This window comes from Nannospalax galili, unplaced genomic scaffold, assembly GCF_000622305.1.
Source record: "Nannospalax galili isolate Female #2095 unplaced genomic scaffold, S.galili_v1.0 scaffold136, whole genome shotgun sequence".
NCBI classification, from domain to species: Eukaryota; Metazoa; Chordata; class Mammalia; order Rodentia; family Spalacidae; genus Nannospalax; species Nannospalax galili.
Genome location: NW_008340872.1, coordinates 1779174 through 1798495, shown reverse-complemented (window position 1 = coordinate 1798495; position 19322 = coordinate 1779174). Strand labels below are relative to the sequence as shown.

General features: G+C 46.2%; 1 protein-coding gene across 3 annotated transcripts in view; it reads right to left on the bottom strand.

Annotated features, from left to right (window-relative positions):
- The window catches only part of Runx1 (RUNX family transcription factor 1), a 249953-nt gene that overhangs the window by 32898 nt on the left and 197733 nt on the right, over nt 1-19322 (bottom strand). For 2 of the 3 annotated variants that reach the window (XM_008835922.3, XM_029564879.1), the window contains one exon: nt 7167-7358. The exons of the other annotated variant lie outside the window; for it this stretch is intronic. In XM_008835922.3, coding sequence (XP_008834144.1) covers nt 7167-7358 — 192 coding nt within the window. The remainder of the gene's footprint in view (nt 1-7166; nt 7359-19322) is intronic. 3 annotated transcript variants of the gene reach the window in all.

The following is a 19322-nucleotide window of genomic DNA, read 5'->3' as shown; positions in this document are numbered from 1 at the left end:
CTTTTGAGATGGGTGTCTGGTTGGTAGTGCTCCCTTTAAAGCCACTCGTTGCTTCAAAACAACAGGGACATGCCTGGCTCTGTCTGGAGGTCACATTCTTGAGTCTACCCCAACTGGCTGGGTTTGATTTTCACAGCATTTTCTGTTTCTCTGTGTACTGCCATCTGTGCTGTCACGGACTTGGAGGACCCAGGCCTCCGTTCTCTGCCGTCACATTGCTCCCTGGACGCAGGGGGTAGTTCTCCTAACCTGCTATTGTTGGGCCTTTGGTTCCATCTGTACAGGTGCTCTAGAAAATACTGGGAAATATCTGATCTCATCTGGGAAAAAAAACTCCACTTTCCTGGGGAAATAAAAGAGCCATGATACCAAGTTCCAGCAAATAATGGGTCAAGATGTCAGCAGCCAGAAGATGTGATTGGGGCACACAAGCATGAGGTGCTGAGCTCACATTTACCACACCAGGTCTGCTCTGGGGCACAGATGGGAAAGCCATCTCTGGACTCACCAGAAGCCACTGGCCGAGGCTCTGATGCCTTCTATCCTTTGGTGTTTCTCTAGGGGGTTGAACTCTGGTCCCAGAAAAAGCCAAGAATGTATTCTAACCCCAGACTATGACTGCAATCTCATTTGGAAAGGGAATCTTTTGCAGATGTAATTGAGTGAAGGGCCTTGACATCATCATGAATGACCTGGTCCTAAATCCAATGACATGTGTCCTTATAAAAATCAAACGGACAGAGGAGAAGACCATGGAAACAGTGAGGCAGCCAGAAGTCAAGGCACGCCTGGAGGCAGGAAGGACCCTCCCCTTAGGACTTCAGTGTGGAAGGGCCACCTTCCGTCAGCTGGACGTGGGACTCGGCCTTTACCTGTGAGAGAATACGCTTCTGATGTTTTAAGTCGCTAAATCTGTGGTAGTCTGTGGCAGTCACAGAAAACCAGAGTTGGCACTGCTTACACCGATTTAACATCTCGTACTGGTACCATCTCTTGGCTCCTAGACTCTAAGAATAACTAGTACTCTCATTTTACAGATGGGAAAACTGAGGCTTTAGGACATTCAGCCTCTTGTCACAAGTCCTATGCATGCAGCAGCCAGTCTGGGGCTGGGCTGAAGAAGTCATTCTCATAGAGCAGCTGAACACATCAGTTTTTCTAACGCTGTTTAATGTGACTGTCCAACCCACTGACACCACTTAATGTACTTGTGCGCAGCCTCCAGAATCATAAGCATCACAGAAAAACTCAGTTACTCACAGGAAGATATTTGATCAGTAAGACCAAGCTCTAAAGCAAATTCTTTTTCCTTCCGATAGAAAAGCTGTCCACGTGGGGTCTGATAGGCTCCCACGAATAAGGCTGCTCCACTCTGAGCAACAGTTTTGAAAATAATTGGTCTGGAAATGAGATGGTAACTAAACTGTGGTTTGGGGCTACTAAGGTGGTGTCAGCCTGAGAGGTCAGTGACTCTGAAGGATGGGTTAAGTGTTTGGGGGAGAGGTAATGTCACAGCCATGCGCTGTTAGAGGGACTAAGGTCCTAGGACCTGTGCTCATCCTTAAAATGACAGACTGTGTCAGTCACCTCATACCAGGATACAAATGGCACAAGTGGGTAGGACACCAAGGCCAGCCAGCATTCTTCCTTCTCCCCCTCCTTTATCCTTCTATCCTCCCTTCTTCTTTCCTGGATGTCTACAGTGCAATTCCTTAGCTTGAGATTTTCACGTTTTCCTTAAACTTATAGTTTGTGTTACACCAGCTGAGAATCTGCACATGGTCATCAATTCCATAGTTCCTTTCTTGAGAGTGCTTCTAATCCTATGAACTTAGACTTCTCATTCTGCCTCCTCTTGAGAGGGGCAGGTGTGTGTGGGGGCTGTCTGTCTGCTTGTGAGAGGGGCTGGGGTGTGTGTGGGGGGTGTCAGTGAACACTCATGCCAACCAGGGCTCTGCATTCCGCGTTCTATGCTCATCTCCGAGGGCTTTCTTCTCCCTCCCTTTCCCTTTCTCCCTCTCTAATAATTCATAGGAAAACCTGATCTAGACTTGTTGACCATGTAAGATTCTGATGTTAATAGACTGGGTTCTAAAACCCTGCCATACCTAGACAAGAGTTATTTTGAAGGAAAAGCCATTACATGTTATTAACAAGTTGTAGAAGCCGATTTCCGGAACTCTGAATTCTTTGTGTGAGCATGAAAAGAAAATTTCATAGCTATACCATATGGATCTCTGATGCTTGGTCACAGCGTCTAATGCCAAGGAGATCACCGGCCTGTTCCTGTTTGGTTTTAAATGTCTAGGATTGCTATGAGAGAGGGAGAGAGAGAGGGAGAGAGAGAGAGAGAGAGAGAGAGAGAGAGAGAGAGAGAGAGAGAGAACGCTGTGCAGTTGAGATGTTTTGCCCCAAGGCTGGGAAGGGTCTTCATGTTCCTCCATTCCTCTGTTTAGTGCTAGCTGTGTCATAGTGAGTGTTGGTAGGGGCATCTGGGCCACTTACTTCCTCATCTGGCACTGCTCCCTGTATATACAGCTTTATCACTTCCTCCAGCAAAGTGGAAAGTTTTTCTTCCTTTTGCTCATTTGGTGAATAAAGAGAATTGGATTGACAAAGTATAAACCCCACCCAAATGAGAAACAAAGTCCATTCAGTACCTCAAAGAACTTCACAGACAGTCACAGGAGAATACAGTCTTTCCAAAGTCACTCACTGGGGAGGGTGGGGGTGGTGGATCCTAACTATCAAGACAATCAGTTAGAAAACAGAAAATGAGATGATCTGGGAGCTCATGGCCTCTCCTAGCCATATGGAGCATTGGAATGGGGGCACCCACTCTCCCCCAGGTGCTTGGGAAGGCTTGGGTTGCAAATGGCCTCACAATAGAGACTCTTACACATGGGAAGGCAGTTACTCCAAGGAAGGATCAAGTGCTGGAAGTTCTCTTCCCTTGAGACACCCCCCTTATGGCATGCTCAGAGAGTCACTAATTTCTTATCTCCCTATCTTTAAAGGGAAATGTATGGGTACCCAAAGGAGATGGTTTCGTAAGATGTCCAACACAGACACCAATGCTATTATCAATGTCAGCATCTAATCAAAATAGAATATATTCAATCCAGGAGTAGCATGAGGGGCTACCCAACATTTTGACAGCAGTCACCCCTGTAGCTTGACCCAGGAGTACTACGGGAGCAAGCCTGTACATAACCCTTACTGGCTATGCCTCCAGAAAGGGCTGGATTTGAGTCCTAGTTCACCACTTACAAAGCTGGAGGTGGGGGAAACTTTTAACCTCCAAGCTTAGCATTCTATGTCTCTGTCTAAAAACCACACCACGTGGTTGTGAGAGAAAAGAATAATGTGTACAGAAAGTCTGACAATGAGTCCAGTGAAAACGTCAAACCTGGGGCTGGAGAGGTGGCTCAGCAGTTAAGAGCACTGACTGCTCTTGCTGAGGACCCAGGTTCGATTCCCAGCACCCACATGGTGGCTAAGAACCATCCTTAACTCCATTTCCAGGGGAATCCGAAGCCCTCTTCTGACCTCCTTGGCATTGCATGACATGGGTGCGCTCACATACACGCAGGCAATTTTATTTTTTTATACATGTAAAATAAAAATAATAAATAAAATAAGAGAAAAAAGAAAACATAAAACCCAACTATATGCAGAAGGACAACACTGGCTCGCTAACTTATCTGGTTTGACAGCTTTCTGCATCAGACTTTACGACTCTCCATCCTCATCTTCCCAGGAAGGTGGACGTCATGCCACCTTCTCTGCGGTTCGCCACTGGTAAATCAGAATCAGAGTCATAAAAATGACTCACTTGGGTTGCCCAAGATGTCCCTAAGTGGGAGGTGTGAGGGAGCGCGCATCACTACCCCAGTTCTGTACAATCTGCCCCATCCCCCACTGCAAAAGGAATGAAAGAACCCTGGAACAGCTGGAGGGTTAGACAGTGCTGTGCTGGCTTGCATAAACATGTAGTCATGACAAAATGGGTTTCTATCCCATTTTAAGACCAGGTAAAGTAGGAAGTTGAAATTAACCTCAACCCTTTTAAAGTTAAAACCTCAACAAATAAACAGTGGTTTGGTGGCATGGCAACGTGCCCCTGCTCCCCGCACTTTTACTCTGTTGTAGATCATCTGAGACGTCTATTTTGACAGATTCTCCAGAACTTTTGATTCTAGATAAGCAAAGTTGCTTTCTATCACGAACTGAGGGGGATGACTCCACCCTCCTGAAGGGGTGGGTGCTGGTCCAGCAGTCCTCTGCCTCTCCAGAGACCGGTGGCAAGGTCTCTCAGTCCTCAGTCACGGTCACTGACATCTCTGTAAAGCTGAAAACATTGCCACTTCTACTTCTGGGGACATCTGAGGGAGATGAACACATTCTGTGCTACCTAAAATTTCATCTTACATAGACACGGGTGTTCTAGGGCTAAGCTTGGATGTTAACCATCTTCTAAAGGCTGGGAACCAAGCTAAAGCCGTGGCTGAAAGAGACTTTCATATTATCCCTAGTAAAGTTATAATTTAAAAAAATCCAAGGATCTATTCAAAACTTGACTTGTATAAAATAGTAATAAATAAATTAAAAAAGAAAAAAGAGAGTGGGGAGGGGTAGGAGGAGGAAAGGAGCGAGGCAAGAGAGAAAGTGAAAGTAGTTTTACACACAATATTTTGGGCACTTTCTTTCTAAAACTTTGCTCCTGAGATTTTACAAGTGAACTATTACATATCAGATTCATATTCTGGAGAGAAACCACATCGGCAATATAGTTAACCTTTTTTTTCAAGAGTAGCAAGCGAGCCCCCCCGGGCACTCTAAAACAAGTTACGATTACTCCAATGTTGCAGAAGTGGAAAGTTTTTCAAAGGAACAAGAAAGGGGTGATGCCAGGGTTAAACTGGATCCTCTGCTAAGCATCCAAAGTTCCAGGGAGTGAAGACGCCCACCCATCCACCGTGATGTTGCCACACTCAAGTGGAAGGTGCTAAAGGCCAAGGGATCCACTGACCACCTTTCTTTATACACCCGGCTTTTTCCAGCAAAGAGGCCTACTGGACGCAAAGTGAAAGTAGATCAGGCTCACGCCTTACCAGAAACACGTGGCACAAAGCAGGCTTGGTGGTGACAACCACAATTTGATTCTACAAGACGGGTGTTTCCATTGCCTTTAAAAAGTTTTTGGTTTTAATGCCCGTAGGAGAAAGGAAATCTCTTTCTTGGCTTATTTGTATACATTTATTTTTGTTGCAACAAAGAGACCAAGAAAACAGAAGCTTTTTTGATTTTACATATGGGATCATGGAGAACTTAAATGGCCTTCAATACAAAACAGAAGTGTCTCCTTAAAAATTTATTTTTTGTCCTCCACAAAAAAAGAGATGGTTTTGCCCCAAGTCCATCTGTCTCAAAGTATCATTTGTCTTAACTGACGACACAGAATTGCATTGTGGGATCTTTTGAAATCAGCGTACATATTTTGAAGAATTATTTATCACTCGTAAATACCGAGAAACCAAGGGTGTCATGGGCTCTTTCTAAACACACCTAGGAAGGAAGACTAATTTCGGTTTCTGTTTATACAAAAGAGTAGCTCTGCAGATAGCTGTGTGCACAGCTTACTACGGGAAGGTGCCTTTGAGAATTTTCTGAGCAAATAAAATAACCTGTGTCCAAAATGTAACTATCAGAGATCATAGCATGGAGCTTTGATTTTGCAGGGGGTTGGGGAGAGGGGCAGGCTGGTCTCAAAGTCACTGTGCAGCGAAGGCTGGCCTAGAACTCTTGATCCTTCTGCTTCTACCTCCCAAGGGCTGTAAAGGTGTGTATCACCATTTCCAGGGGCCATAGGCTGTCTATATTACACTCTGGACAATGTGGGAATGGCTTTCAAGAGCCCTATATATTCTATATTCTAAAAGAGAGCCATTGACCCAGAAAGCCCATCAAACAGACGCTGCTTGTATGTGCCCAGCAGAAAATAGGAATGCTTAGGGAATGAATTGCTGCTTTCCACGAAGGACAAAGGACCACTCCCACTGCTTGGCCCTGTTCTTTTCTCCAGGTGGGTTGTTTATCTTTTCCTTTGGGTTGAACAAGTCTGCGTCTCTGAGAAAGGAATATTACTATGACTGTATCATACACTTCTATGTCCTGCATGGCATAGAGAAAATTATTGCCTTTTGTATATTTGAAATGGTATCACAGAGCAAACATTCACTGATGTCAGTCCCTGCCCCTGTCACGGGGTCAATGAACTGTGTACATTATCTAATTTGGCACAGCAAGTTTTATGCAGTTATTGGATTTTACAGTGCTTTTTGCAGTTGATGGCTAGCCCCATGGAATGAACAGAGTTGCACTCTATACTGATCTGAAAATACTATGCTCAATGTGCCAGGATGCATGCGTTCTTCCCACTTCTTCATATTTTAAAAACAGCAGACGTTAGGTGCAAACCCCACACATAATCTGAGGGCAACAAGAACTTGGAACCCCCTCACTTTGACCTTGTTGAACGTGGATATGTGTGTTCAAGACTAGAGGGTAGTTAGAAGATAGCACGGCAGAAGCTAACTCCTAGAAACCTCATCTGCTCATATACAGGTGGCTCCCTGTATCTGTGGGTTCTGTAACTAAGCCACAGCAGGTTGACAGTATACTGTTTAAAATAGACACATAACCAAAAATGTATTTTTTCTTGTTACGATTCCCTAAACATACAGCAAGTGTTAACCTAACATACTTATATTGTATCAGCTATTACTAGTAATCTAGGGATGATCTAAAGTCTATGAGGAGATGAACAAAGGTTCTATGAAGACACCAGGGCATATTCATAATGGGCTTGAGCATCTATGGATTTTGGTACCTGGATCCCAAATCCCATAGTCACCCATGGATATGTGTGTCTACACACATACATATATGGCTATCCCCAGCCATGTCTTTCCTATATGCAATGTCCAGGGAGACACAGCAGGTGGTTTGGCCTTAGACTCTGGTTTTCTAATGAGCCTCCAGGGCATGTTGCTGATTTCAGGAGCTCCCTTGGAGCATCCAAGGGAAGTCCTGTTGGCCTGGGTGGGCTTTGCTGGGTGTGCCCCAGCAAAGGTGAAGGGAAGTGGGCTCCATGGGGTACTTACCCTGCATCTGACTCTGAGGCTGAGGGTTAAAGGCAGTGGAGTGGTTCAAGGAGGCCCGAGGGTTGGGCGTGGGGGCTGGGTGGTGGGGGCTGACCCTCATGGCCGTGCGCCGCAGCTGCTCCAGTTCACTGAGCCGCTCGGAAAAGGACAAGCTCCCGGGCTTGGTCTGATCATCTAGTTTCTGCCGATGTCCTATTGTGGGGACCGGGTGGGGAGGGGAGAAGGAGGAGAGGGAGGCAGGGAAGGAGGGAGGGAAGAGATAAGAAAATGTGTTGTGGAATTTCTGAAAGTGGGGCTTTCTTATCTTTCCCCTCCCTCTCCCCTCACCCCCAAGGTGGGCTTGTTAGAAATCGCTCCCTGGGCTGGCTGCCTGTGGGAATCGGAGCCATTCTTTACTTAGCTGACTGGGGCTCCTTCATCACACTTACTGAGTGCTCCCTCAGTTTGGGGCCTGTCACCATTCACCCCTCTGCATTCACTTTGGGTGAGCAAAATGTAGCAAGATACTAGGTAATGATGCTGGTGATGGTGGCTGTGGTGTGGGACCCATTGCTTATTGGCTCTTGGTCACAGAATGGGGCCAAAAAAGGTACCCTCCCAGAGTCATCAGAGGGCCTCAACTTCCTGCAAACTTGATCGTCATCAGGTCTGAGGCTACAGAGTAAGACCCGGAACTTAGCAGCAGGCCGTTCAACAGGAAACTGGGTGCAGCAAACTCACAGTCCAGGAGTGACATTTCCTGCTACCTGCAAAGACAGGGCATCCCTGGCAGCCCCTACCCAACTTGGGCCCCTCTCCTTCTCCACACAGACTCTTCAGGGACGTCCTTTCTTTCCTGAAGCCCACTCCCTGGGTTCACCCCTAAGAAGGAATAGGCAAGAAGTATAGCCTGGCCCATGGGGGCCCAGAGGGACTTTCCCAGGGACTTGAAATGAACGCAAGGTGGGAATGTGGGCAGTAGGTGTCACTGTCATCGGAAACAGCTCACCGGGCTGGCCTGGGTGGCTGGGCCTCGGGTTTTTCCTCTTAGTTCCCCCATCAAAATGTGACTGAACTAGAGACTGTAGAGTCCAGCCTCCCATTTAGGGACTCAGCCACGGTGGCCCCAGGCCACCGATCCATTCATTTTTTAAAGAGGCCCTTGAGGGTGCTCCCTCCTCACCCTTGGGGTTTGTTTGAAAAGAACCCTTGACTGAGTCATAATCTCCACCTCCAGTTGTCACACAGCTTCACAACAGGACAAGAGAAGCAGCCAGCTTCTGTCCACAGAGAGTGCCCCTTGTTTGTCCCAATGCCATTTCTGTTAGAAAGAGGACCCTGGACTCCATTCTCTCTGCCCAGGCCAGAGCAGGGCTTCGAGAGGTACATTTGTTCCTAGCTCTCAATTGCTACAATTATAAAATTAAATTGTAGAGGTTGTGTTATGGTTCTAAATCTCCGTGGCTTGCCTTCCTTCCTGCTACAGGGCCCCTTGGCACCAATGACACTGTCTCAAATTCCAGGACAGAAAAAGGGCCTTCTATATTGCAGTGATTTTTATCATCAACAAGACCTGTTTGGTTCCAAAAGGAGGAAAAATACTTAAGCATAATATTTGTGCAGTTCAAATGCAACGTTCCCTCTTTTCATGTATCACCAAGGCAAATCTGGACTCTGATTCAGAGCTCTAGCCCACAACGCTAGACTCAAACACAAACACCCTGAGTCACGCAGGCTCGGCCAGCACACATGTAAGAGGCCTCTTAGGGGCCGAGTATTTTAAGCACCAGCTCTATGGACAAAAGGCCACAAGGCACCTCTGTCATCCTTTTCACCACAGAAGTACAAAAAAGTCTTTTTCTAGAACCTTTTGTTTAGTCATTTATGGTGTAAATGGTTCCTCCCTCCTCTTGTCTTGATGGCAGATCCCCACTCCTCATCACACTGAAAAAACGAAGTTTTTGTGCAGAAAAACAATCCCAACTCCAAAACCATTTAAAGCATGATCCAGTCCTTTAACTGTCTACCACAGCCTCACACCTTGTGTTAGCAATCAAGGAGAGAACGGCAGGAGACGTGATTCTGGAGTTCCAAGGCCTCAGAAAGATGCCGGCAGACAAGGGCCTCTGGCAGATTTTGTCTCCATTTCAACTGCACATTCATTCCTAAGGCACCCAGTGGCATTCTTGAAGAACACTGTGTGAAATACAGCAGGTGACCAGGGGTGCATGGGGGATCATCCTGAATTCAGGGTATCGGTAGTGCCTTGGTAAACATGGGGATACATCCACTGAGAACTTAAACAGGAAGAAGCCATTCCAGGCAAGCCAGCATGGGGCCAGACACACAGGAGATTATTTTTATTAGTCTTCCCTCATGACCCCATGATTTTAAAAAGTTTTAACATGTGAGTTGTTTCTGGACCAGCTGACACCTGCCAAAATTGTAGTCATTTACAGAGATTAACTGATGACTGTCTGCTTCAACAGGAATGCTGGGCACAGCTCTCAAAGAAAACAATTCTCTTTAAGCTGTTCCCTAAGCCCTGGGTCTCGGGTTGAGTTTAATGCTCAGAATTGGGGAATCATTCATCCTACACTCTCCTCGCATGCATTCTGGGAGGCTGAAGGAGAGGTGCTGGTTTGGAGGAAACTTGACCCCAGGATCACAGGGTGCTAGGGAGCTGTAACCCCCACTGGGACACTCGGGAAATGAAAATCATCTCGTTCAAGGTGTGGTCCAGATGCACTTAGATGTGAGAGCCGAGGAACACCTAATTCTTTTCTGAAACCATCAGGCTTCGTGTGCCAAGTAGCAATATTTTTCATGAAATATAGGCGCTTCCGATAGAAACTTTCAGGCTGGGGGAAAATGAATGCTTTATGCCTTCAGTTTCCTGTATCTGCATGCTATTAAAATATCAATTTGCCCCCTGAATTTTAAATAGAGGAGTATAGAAAATGTCCACTATGAAATTCACTCTTACTGATTAGTGGGCTCTGGAAGGCAATAGGGAATTCAACACCGGATCAAATTGATGTTAGGACTGTGCAAACCTAAACATATGCATGCTGGTGGCCTGGAGTTTGAGCTCATTGGGAGTTGATCATGAAGGTTTCCAGAATGCTTAACGCTGTTACCACTTTAAGACTGTGTACAGGGGGGTTGGAGGGGAAGCTCAGTGGCAAATAGCACCTGCTGCTCTTCCAGAGGTCCTGGTTTTAGTCCCTAGCACCCACACGGTGGCTCACAACTGCCTGCATGTACATCGTGCACATACATACATGTAGGCACACACATATACATAAAATAAACTAAATCTTAAAAAATAAAAAGATCGTATATAACAGCATGTAACTGAATCACACAGAGTTGAAAGGGACCCCAAAGTCTTCTATCACCCATTGTACTTTTGGAGGAAAAGTACTTGATTGGGATTTTATTATACACAGGGCAAACAACAAAAAGGTTAAAACAAATCTATAATGAAATAAATGAATGACTTTGCTACATTTATTTCATTCCAAAGGTACCTCTGTAGGTCCCTGGGGTAGTTACACATTGGAGCATTCCTGAATGTTACATTTTAGGCACTCGCTTTCACTTTCTCCTGTAAAAACTAGGTGCATGTGGCTCACTAGTACGTCAACAGTCTCTCTCAGGATGCCATTGGGACCTGTGCTACTTAATGTAGCACAGGAGTCTCTGTCAAAGGAAAGAAGGCCAAACTGCCACGTTTTCTAGAAACGTTTGACCAGAGAGAATAAAGAATTTGCTGGCAGTCAGCACATTGCCTCATGCTGCTGAAACTGGTTTATTAGTTTTCTTAATGGATTGGGAAGGACAGGGTATACTCAAAGCTTTGTTATGATGAACAATTAGGAGAAATCTATACAAAATGACAACATAGAAAAGATCTCTCTCTCCTCTCTCTCTCTCTCTCTCTCTCTCTCTTGCGCACATGCGCATGCAAAATCATCGTGGTTCTCCTAAAAAGACAGGAGCATTTCATACCCTCCCCTTTCAAAGGTAATTGCATTTCCAAAGATGCCTGCCAGTCACCCAGTTCTAGCTATGTGATCTGGGTATAAAAGCAGGCTTCGTGTTTCTTTGATTTGCTGCAGTTTTATGAGTGTGGATAAGGAAACAGCTCACATTTTCTGTATCACACTCTAATGTTCAAGTTCTAGGTTTATTTATTGTTACTTTGTGCACAGGTGTGTGCCTGCGTGTCTGTATGTGCATCATGTACATGCCTGGTGCCTGAAGAGGTCAGCGGAGGGTGTTGGATCCCCTGGAACTGAAGTTAGAGGTGATTGCGAGCCACTGTGTAGGTTCTGAACCTGGGTCCTCTGCAAGAGTAGCAGGTGTTCTTCAATCCCGTGTCATTAGGATTTTAAAATGACAGCAATGAATGTAAGTATGACCCTTCCTTGAACTCTCAAAAGAAACCTTCCTAAAACAAGCCCAGCCATCTTCCAGATAATTTAGTGTTGAGAAATACTGTCCAATATTACATATTGTTTACATATTATGGGGATGTAGCTTAGGGAGAGAGCCCTTGCCTAACATGGGCCCTGGGTCCTATCTCCAGCACTGAAGAAAAAAAAGTTTTCCAGTTTAATAATAAATATTTAAATTCATTTACACATATATAAGCTATGAAAATACATAGTGATATCATGTAACATGTATTAATATATTATGTATCCCAATACATATTACATATGTATGCTGTTACATATTGTCCAATGGTAAGTGAACATTTCACTTTTCTTTCTTAATTTCCTCTTGGTATCTTTAAGCTACAGGCACAGGACACAGTTGTACTTAAAGAGACTGGGCCAGAGAATCAGCCATTTTTTTTCTTTTTTTTGAGACAGGGTCTCCCCTGTAGCACCAGCTGGCCTGGAACTTGCTATGTAGACGATCTCACAAAGGTCCACCTGCCTATGCCTCCTGAGTGCTGGGATTAAAAGTGTGCACCACTATACCCCGTGAGCCATGTGTTTTTAACTGATAGATGAGAAGCAAGGTTCAGAGAGGTTATGTCAATTAACCCATCACAGGGCCAGAGAGAGGAAGGGTGTGGGTCTGTAAACACACCTAGTGCCGCAGTACTGTTCATACCCAAGTGAGCCAAGAGGCCCAGAATCCTGGCTAGTTTAGACCACAGGGGCATAGGCCTGCTTTTCAGCTCAGCCCTCCATTACTAATTTGTCCACAGAATGGGGTGGGCCAGGGCAGTTCTGAGGTCTACGGTAGGCACTGGAAATACCCAGAGGCTATACCTTGGTGGATGGCAGAGTAAGAGCCCCCAGAATACCAGTTTCTAGAAAGATTCCAGATACTGCTGCTGGTGCCAGGAGCACACCAGGAGTGTGAGTGAGAGAGGCAGGGGCTCCTCTGGCTGACCCATGACCTTCCCATGGGCACCACTACTGTCCTCCTGCAGGCTTCTGATTTGCTGTGGGCTAGGAAATAAAAATATCAAACATAATCTTCCCTGGAGATTGGTTCCTGGATTCTTGCTGGACACCCAAATTGGTAGTGTTCAAACTCCTGACACGGCAGCCTTGCATTTAAACCTACAACCCATGCATACCCTCCTCTATTCTCTTGCTCTTCTCTAGGACACTTATATACCTAAGCCAATATAAATGACAGACCGAGTTATTACCCTGTATCCCTTAGGGAATAACAAGTAGTCAAAACTCCTCATGTTTAGAATAGATGCATTTAAAAACAAACATGTACCACCTATGGTTGCATGATTTGACAGGTACAGAAACCCTGGTTACCAAAGGCTGTGCCGTTGGAGGGAATGGCAGGAAGGGGAGGTCACGTGCAGCCTGTTGTTCTCTTCCTGAAGTATAGCAGGTAAGACCTCAGAGTGCGCCCCTGAGGATCAGGGTGTTAATACAAGTGCTGTAATCCTTCTCCCCCCAGAGAGGCAGCATGGCACCAGGAGACGTCACTACCAGTCTGGCATCCACCACTCCCCATTCTAAGTCTGCGCTTCCTCCAAACTTTGCCCTGGACAAGAGCAAGTTTCTTCATCGCTTAGACTCCTTATCTGCAAGCCTGGAATTAAAGGACTAAAGCGGATTACTCCTAGGGACTCTAAAAGCACCCATGGCAATTACATCCGAGCCATTATCTGCTCGACCCAGTCTCATTGGATGACTCTAAGCATGGTCTTTCCAAAAACTTAATGGGGTGCTATGACTCAGTTTTCTTTGTTTCTTTTAGGTAGGTACCCATCGGTCTTTGGAGCCTGTCCCAAGCCTGACCATCAAGATGATCCTCAGAGATTTTTTTCTTAAGACAGGTTCTTATAACCCAGGCTGGCCTTGAACTTGCTATGTAACAGAGCATGACCTTAAGCACCAGATCCTCCTGCTGACTGTTGGGATGATAAGCATGTCACCATACCTGGCTCATGCAGTGCTAGGTGGAACCCAGGGCTTTAAGACTGCCAGGTAAGCACTCTACCCACTACGCCACACCCTCGGCCCTTTGGCTTCCTCCACAGTACCTGATGGTATCACCATGGCGTGTCTGTGCCCACTGAACCACGTGGTCCATGGAGACAAGGGGTTTTTCTTCTTTTCCTCAAGGCCGTCTCTCTGTTACCTAAGAATACCTGGCACACAGTAGGTTCACTAAAACCAAATGCTGGCCGAGTGACTGGCTAACCAAGCAAACGGAACTCAGAGGCTTGGTGATTGGTGCCACCAAACCTCCCTCCTCTGGACTAGAGGAGAGTAGAGTTCATTTGGGACAAAGGACCCAGGAACTAAAGTTTGTAACTGCACTGTGCCTGTTAGGAAACTACTTGTTGAGGCAAAACACCATAACCGAGCAGGTGGAGACTGCTGGAGGATTGTCTTAGTAGAAATGAACTCATGCAGCAAACTCATCCTACTTTTCCTTTCATCACACTGAAAGACAAAAATCGACAGATAAAAGTCCCTTGTGCAGGGCTGAGCACAACCCACTGGCATAAGCCAATGAAGGGGCTGCTCCCTTTTCTCTGTAGTGCATACCCAATGCGCATGCATTCACATACATGCACATACAACATACATGCATGTACACACCTCTACCACATACTTAAACTTCACACATTACATTCCTGTATGCACATATCAACTCATATTACACACACACAACACCTGTACACACTTTTATCACAACATACATATGCATAACATATATAGACATACAATTCATTATATATAAAACACACATATGTAGGCAGCACGTATTAATACTGCACAGATACATCTTATATTCATATATTCATGTTACATATCCATGTACACAGCTCATGCTTATATCACACATACACATACATACTACACACCACATATATACATGTTGTATACACACATCATATATACTACATATATACATTATATGTATATATAAATCACACATATACATACACCCATTATACGTATATATCCACATGTCTCACGCAGACATCATAAAGTATCCCATGATCCACAAATGGAACAGTAAAGCTAGCTAAGGTAAAAGCCAGAGCACCACCTGACACAGCCACAGGCCACGGGCTGACACGGTCTGCCCCTCTCCCTCCTTGAGCCCCCAGGATTCAGGGGACAACAAGCAACACCAGTACTCAGTTCCCAAGTTCTGGGCTCTGAACCATAGACGTCAGGTATGGTAGCTCACATGGGCTCCCGGGGTCCTGGGCCTTCCCTAGAACAGAGGGGTTGTCCTGTAGTCATCCTTACCCTGGATCACCTCCTGCTCTGTCTGGTGACTAAGGAGGTAATTGTAGCTTAGAGTAGAACCTGCCTGGTTGGTTATCTTGCGCTCTTGACCAGCAGTGTCCTCTGTGGGGTGGCAGAGGTGATCCAGCACTGCAAGAGTGTCTCCTCTGCCAGCCTATAATCCCAAGTGTTATCAACTCTCACTTAAGGCATGGTCTCAGGACCCCCTCCTTAAGGTGTAATTAGAAAGTAACGACAGGTAACTGCCAGGAATCTGTCTACTAGAGTAGTCCCTGGCCCAGACAGACTGCAGGGATGATGGCCACAGAAGGGCAAGTCTGGGCTGCAGGGGAAAGGCAGGGGCAGCGGGGAGCTTGGGCTCTGAAACGCACCTGGGGCTTCTGGCCTGGGGCTTCTGACCTGGCTTTGGACTTCTGGTCTCTAGCAAGGCAAGCCCCTGGGAAAAAGGAGAAAACACTCCAGTGGTTGCTGCCTCCATGCCTCCTGCTTCTTCTTCCTTCTCTGAACTAGTCTTTCTTTCCCTTCTGCACCAGCAGAAGCTACACTTGATTAGCAGCGGTGCCAAGGCATGTTTGCACAGAACCCAGGTAAATTGAGGCCCCCTTCAAGGCTGAATAATGAATGCCCCAGGAAATGCTGGATGAATGAATGGGTGAACGAATGTCCTTTCTCTGAGATGCAGAGTAAGCAGCGTACATAGAGATCTCTAGCCCTCTGCAATAATAAAAAGCGGTAAAGGAATGCCATCCTCTTAATCAAAGCTCTGCCCACCAGCCCCGGGTCTCACCCAGCAACTAGAGAGAGCACCTGACTCTCACCTCTCTCTTAGGTCATCAACACCAACTGGAGGGCTGGGGATGTAGCTCAAAAGGTGGAGTGCTTGGCTAGCATGAATAAGGCACTGGGTTTGATCAACACCAAGACCTGGAAAAAAAAGTCCCAACTGGAGTTCTAGTTGGTCTCAAAGGGAAGAACAAGGGGCCAGCCCATGGCCAGGTGCCAGCACCAAGAGTTCTCTAGTAAGAAAACCAACAGTTCTGAGTCGGTGCTACCCCACAGATCCAAAAAAGGCTTTTTTTCAAGTTGGTTGGAGATGACAATTTCCCTCAGGCCTCGGGCTTTCAGCCACTTGTGGTCAGTGGGGAGAGAGAAGCCGCTACCAGCTAGGAAGGGCAAGCAAAGAGAAAACAGAAGCCTGTCTCCAGGTAGCCCCACTACCATTCAATAGTAGCTATGTTCCTGCACAGTAGTGTGGGAAACACTGGTCGTGCATCTGCCAGTTGATGTGGGAAGGAATATTCTCTTCAGTCCAAGCCCCCTCCCCCATTTGCCCTCAGGTGACCACATCTCAGGAAATAAAGGACAGAAAAAGAAACATGGCTTCTTTCCTAGCGATCCTGGGCCAACATTCTTTCTCCAAGTCCTTCCCAGATTGGACAGTGGTGGCTCTTGTCCCTGGTCACCTAGGGACTGCCCTACAGGAGGCTGGTCTTGTGGGGACCAGACTCAGCTCCGCGTCCAACTCTGTAAAAACTGCTTTTGCAGGGGCTGGAGAGACGACCTAGAGGTTTAGGAGCATTGGCTGCTCTTGCAGAGGACTCAGGTTCAATTCCCAGTACCAACCGTCTGTAACTCCAGTTCCAGGGCAATCTGACGCCCTCTTCTGACCTCCATGCGCGTTGCAGGACATGGGTGCAATTATATACATGCAGGCAATACGCTCATACACAGCAAAACAAAACAAAACAAAACAAAACGCCTGCCTGTTCAATGTGTTGCACCTTTTTCTTAACTCCCTCACAGTTCTCTTCTGTGAGGACACTCCAGTGTGTCAGGGAAGGACCAAGAGTCTATTAAGAGAGCCCCCCAACTGGGCAGATTATTCTGTCTTTTCCCAGCCCGAGGGGCCCCTCTGGGGCCCCGCCCCCGCCCCACTCACTTCCTGCTCTCTTCCCGCCCCCAACTATTTTTTTTTCCCAGCTACTTCTGCTTCCTTGGTTTTCTTTGCAGCTGCAACTGAGATATAGTAAAACGACTGTACAGGACTTTGAGAGCAGGCCCGCCTGGAGCCTTCCAGACTCCATACAAGCTGGTTATTCTCTGCCTTGTTTTCTTTGGCTGCAGGTTAAGCAGCACAGAATGAGTCAAACAGTATTAACTTTCAATAGGGAAGTGGTGTGGTCAACCAAAGCTGTTTGCGGCTAGATTGTGAAGATAGGAAGCGCAGGTAACTAGAAATCAGCGAGGAGGCGAAGGAGAGAGAGGCAGCTTCGCTCAGCACTGCTCTGGCAATTAAGTCAATAGAACCCACACCATCTTTTTTCAGTTGGCTAAGGAATTAACATCAAGGTCTTTAACGGGCCAGCTTTGGGAAGTTGGCCATTAGGTTTGGACAATTGAGCACTTTGTGGGTTTAAGGATTTTTTCTTTCTTTCTTCTTTTTCTAACCCTGCCAAAGTCATGGGAAATGTAGTTAGGATGGTTCCCTACTTAAGCCCTTGTCATTCTGCGTGGGCCTTTCGTGCACAGCAGCCCGGCCAGGGGTAGATCCATCCTCCCTCCTGCCCTACCTCTTCCCTCTCTCCATCTGCCCATCCCCCACCTTCCCAGTGACCATCTCTTCTGCACCTCCCCAGTGGGACACACTCATCCCAGCAGGCCTTGTTCTCCCTCCTGCCAGAGGTTGGAAGAGTACACCCACACTGTGAAAACTGAACTGCTCCTAGGAACATCAAATCAAGCTTTCAGAAGGTGCCCACGGGGCCTTAGATCTCACCACAGCCCTCCCTCTCCCCTTCTGTATATGGAAAAACTGAAGTTCCAGAGGAATTGGAGAGCTGCAGAGCTGCCCCGGGTCTGCGGTGCTTCCACCGGGCCGGCTCCCTTGCTCAGGGCGCAGGATTCTTTTTCAGAGTTCAACAGATCAGCTCTGAGAACAGCCCAGCCCTCCAGACTCAAATTTCAGCACTTTCCAGTTCTTTCTCCCTGCATAGCTACCTATTTATTTTGAGAATGGCTGAATCACCCTCAGAACAGAACTGATTCTCTGATCCCATCCCCAGCCAGTGTGTCAGCAGATGGATAGGCCAGTGGCCTCGGGAGCCTTGGAACCCTCAACTGGCAAGCAGCGGCAATTTGCAAAATTGGCACGGGGGCTCTGGGTGTAACATTTCACCTCCCTGAAATCAAACCTCAGGTGAAGGCCATCTATAAAGAAGCCACACACACACACACACACAGACACACACACACAGACATAGATACACAGACACATACATACATGCAGACATAGATACACATACACACACACACAGACATTCATACACAAGAGACAAACACACATACCATATACATAGACACCATATACACAGACACAGGCAGACACAGTCACTACAACACACAGACACAGAGACACACACACACACATACATATATATATATATATCAGACACCACATACACAGACACATATCCACATATCACACATACACAGAGAGACACACACAGACACACACATACCACACATACACACATCCCACACAGACACATACACACACACACACATACACATCACACATACACAGAGAGACACACATACCCAGACATATAAACATACACACACACACACACACACACACACACACACACACACACACACAACACACACACACAGAGACACACACACACACAGACATACAAACACACACACACACACACACACACACACACACACACACACACACACAGAGACACCAGGCATACACACAGAAAGATACACACCCATACACAGGCACATGCACACGACACAGAGACACACACAGACACATAGACACACAGAGACAGATAAACACACACACACACACACACACACACACACACACACAGAGCGATCTTCAGTAGCTTTGCCACTGGTCCTGTGGTTAGCTCGCCAAGAGCTAAAAGAATGGGGAATAAGGGAAGCTTTGGAAGAAAAACTATTTGGTTTTGAAAATAAAAATTCAAATAAAACTCTCAGCAGTTCACAAGGCTGCTTCCTTTGTTTCTGTTAGTTTGCAAGGGTTTATAGATGGAGGGAGAGGAAACAGGAAGCTATTCTAATGGCAAAACATAAAATTTCTGAAAGTATAGGTCTACGATGGGCCTGACTTAAATGTCTATTTTTTGCCTCTGTTCTTAGCAATCCTGAAAGACGAGATGAAGCTTATCTCTAAGTAAGCAATCATTATTTTCTTTACAATCCTTAAGAGTTTTGTATATACATGTAAAACATAAGTAGGATTTTATTTTTCCCAATTATCTTATATCCGTATTTTCTATTATCTGGTTAATAGACTGTTAAACCACATCTAGATATATAATATCCTAAATCATACCAAATCCTGTGCAGTAGAGAGCTCACATTATTCTCATCTGAC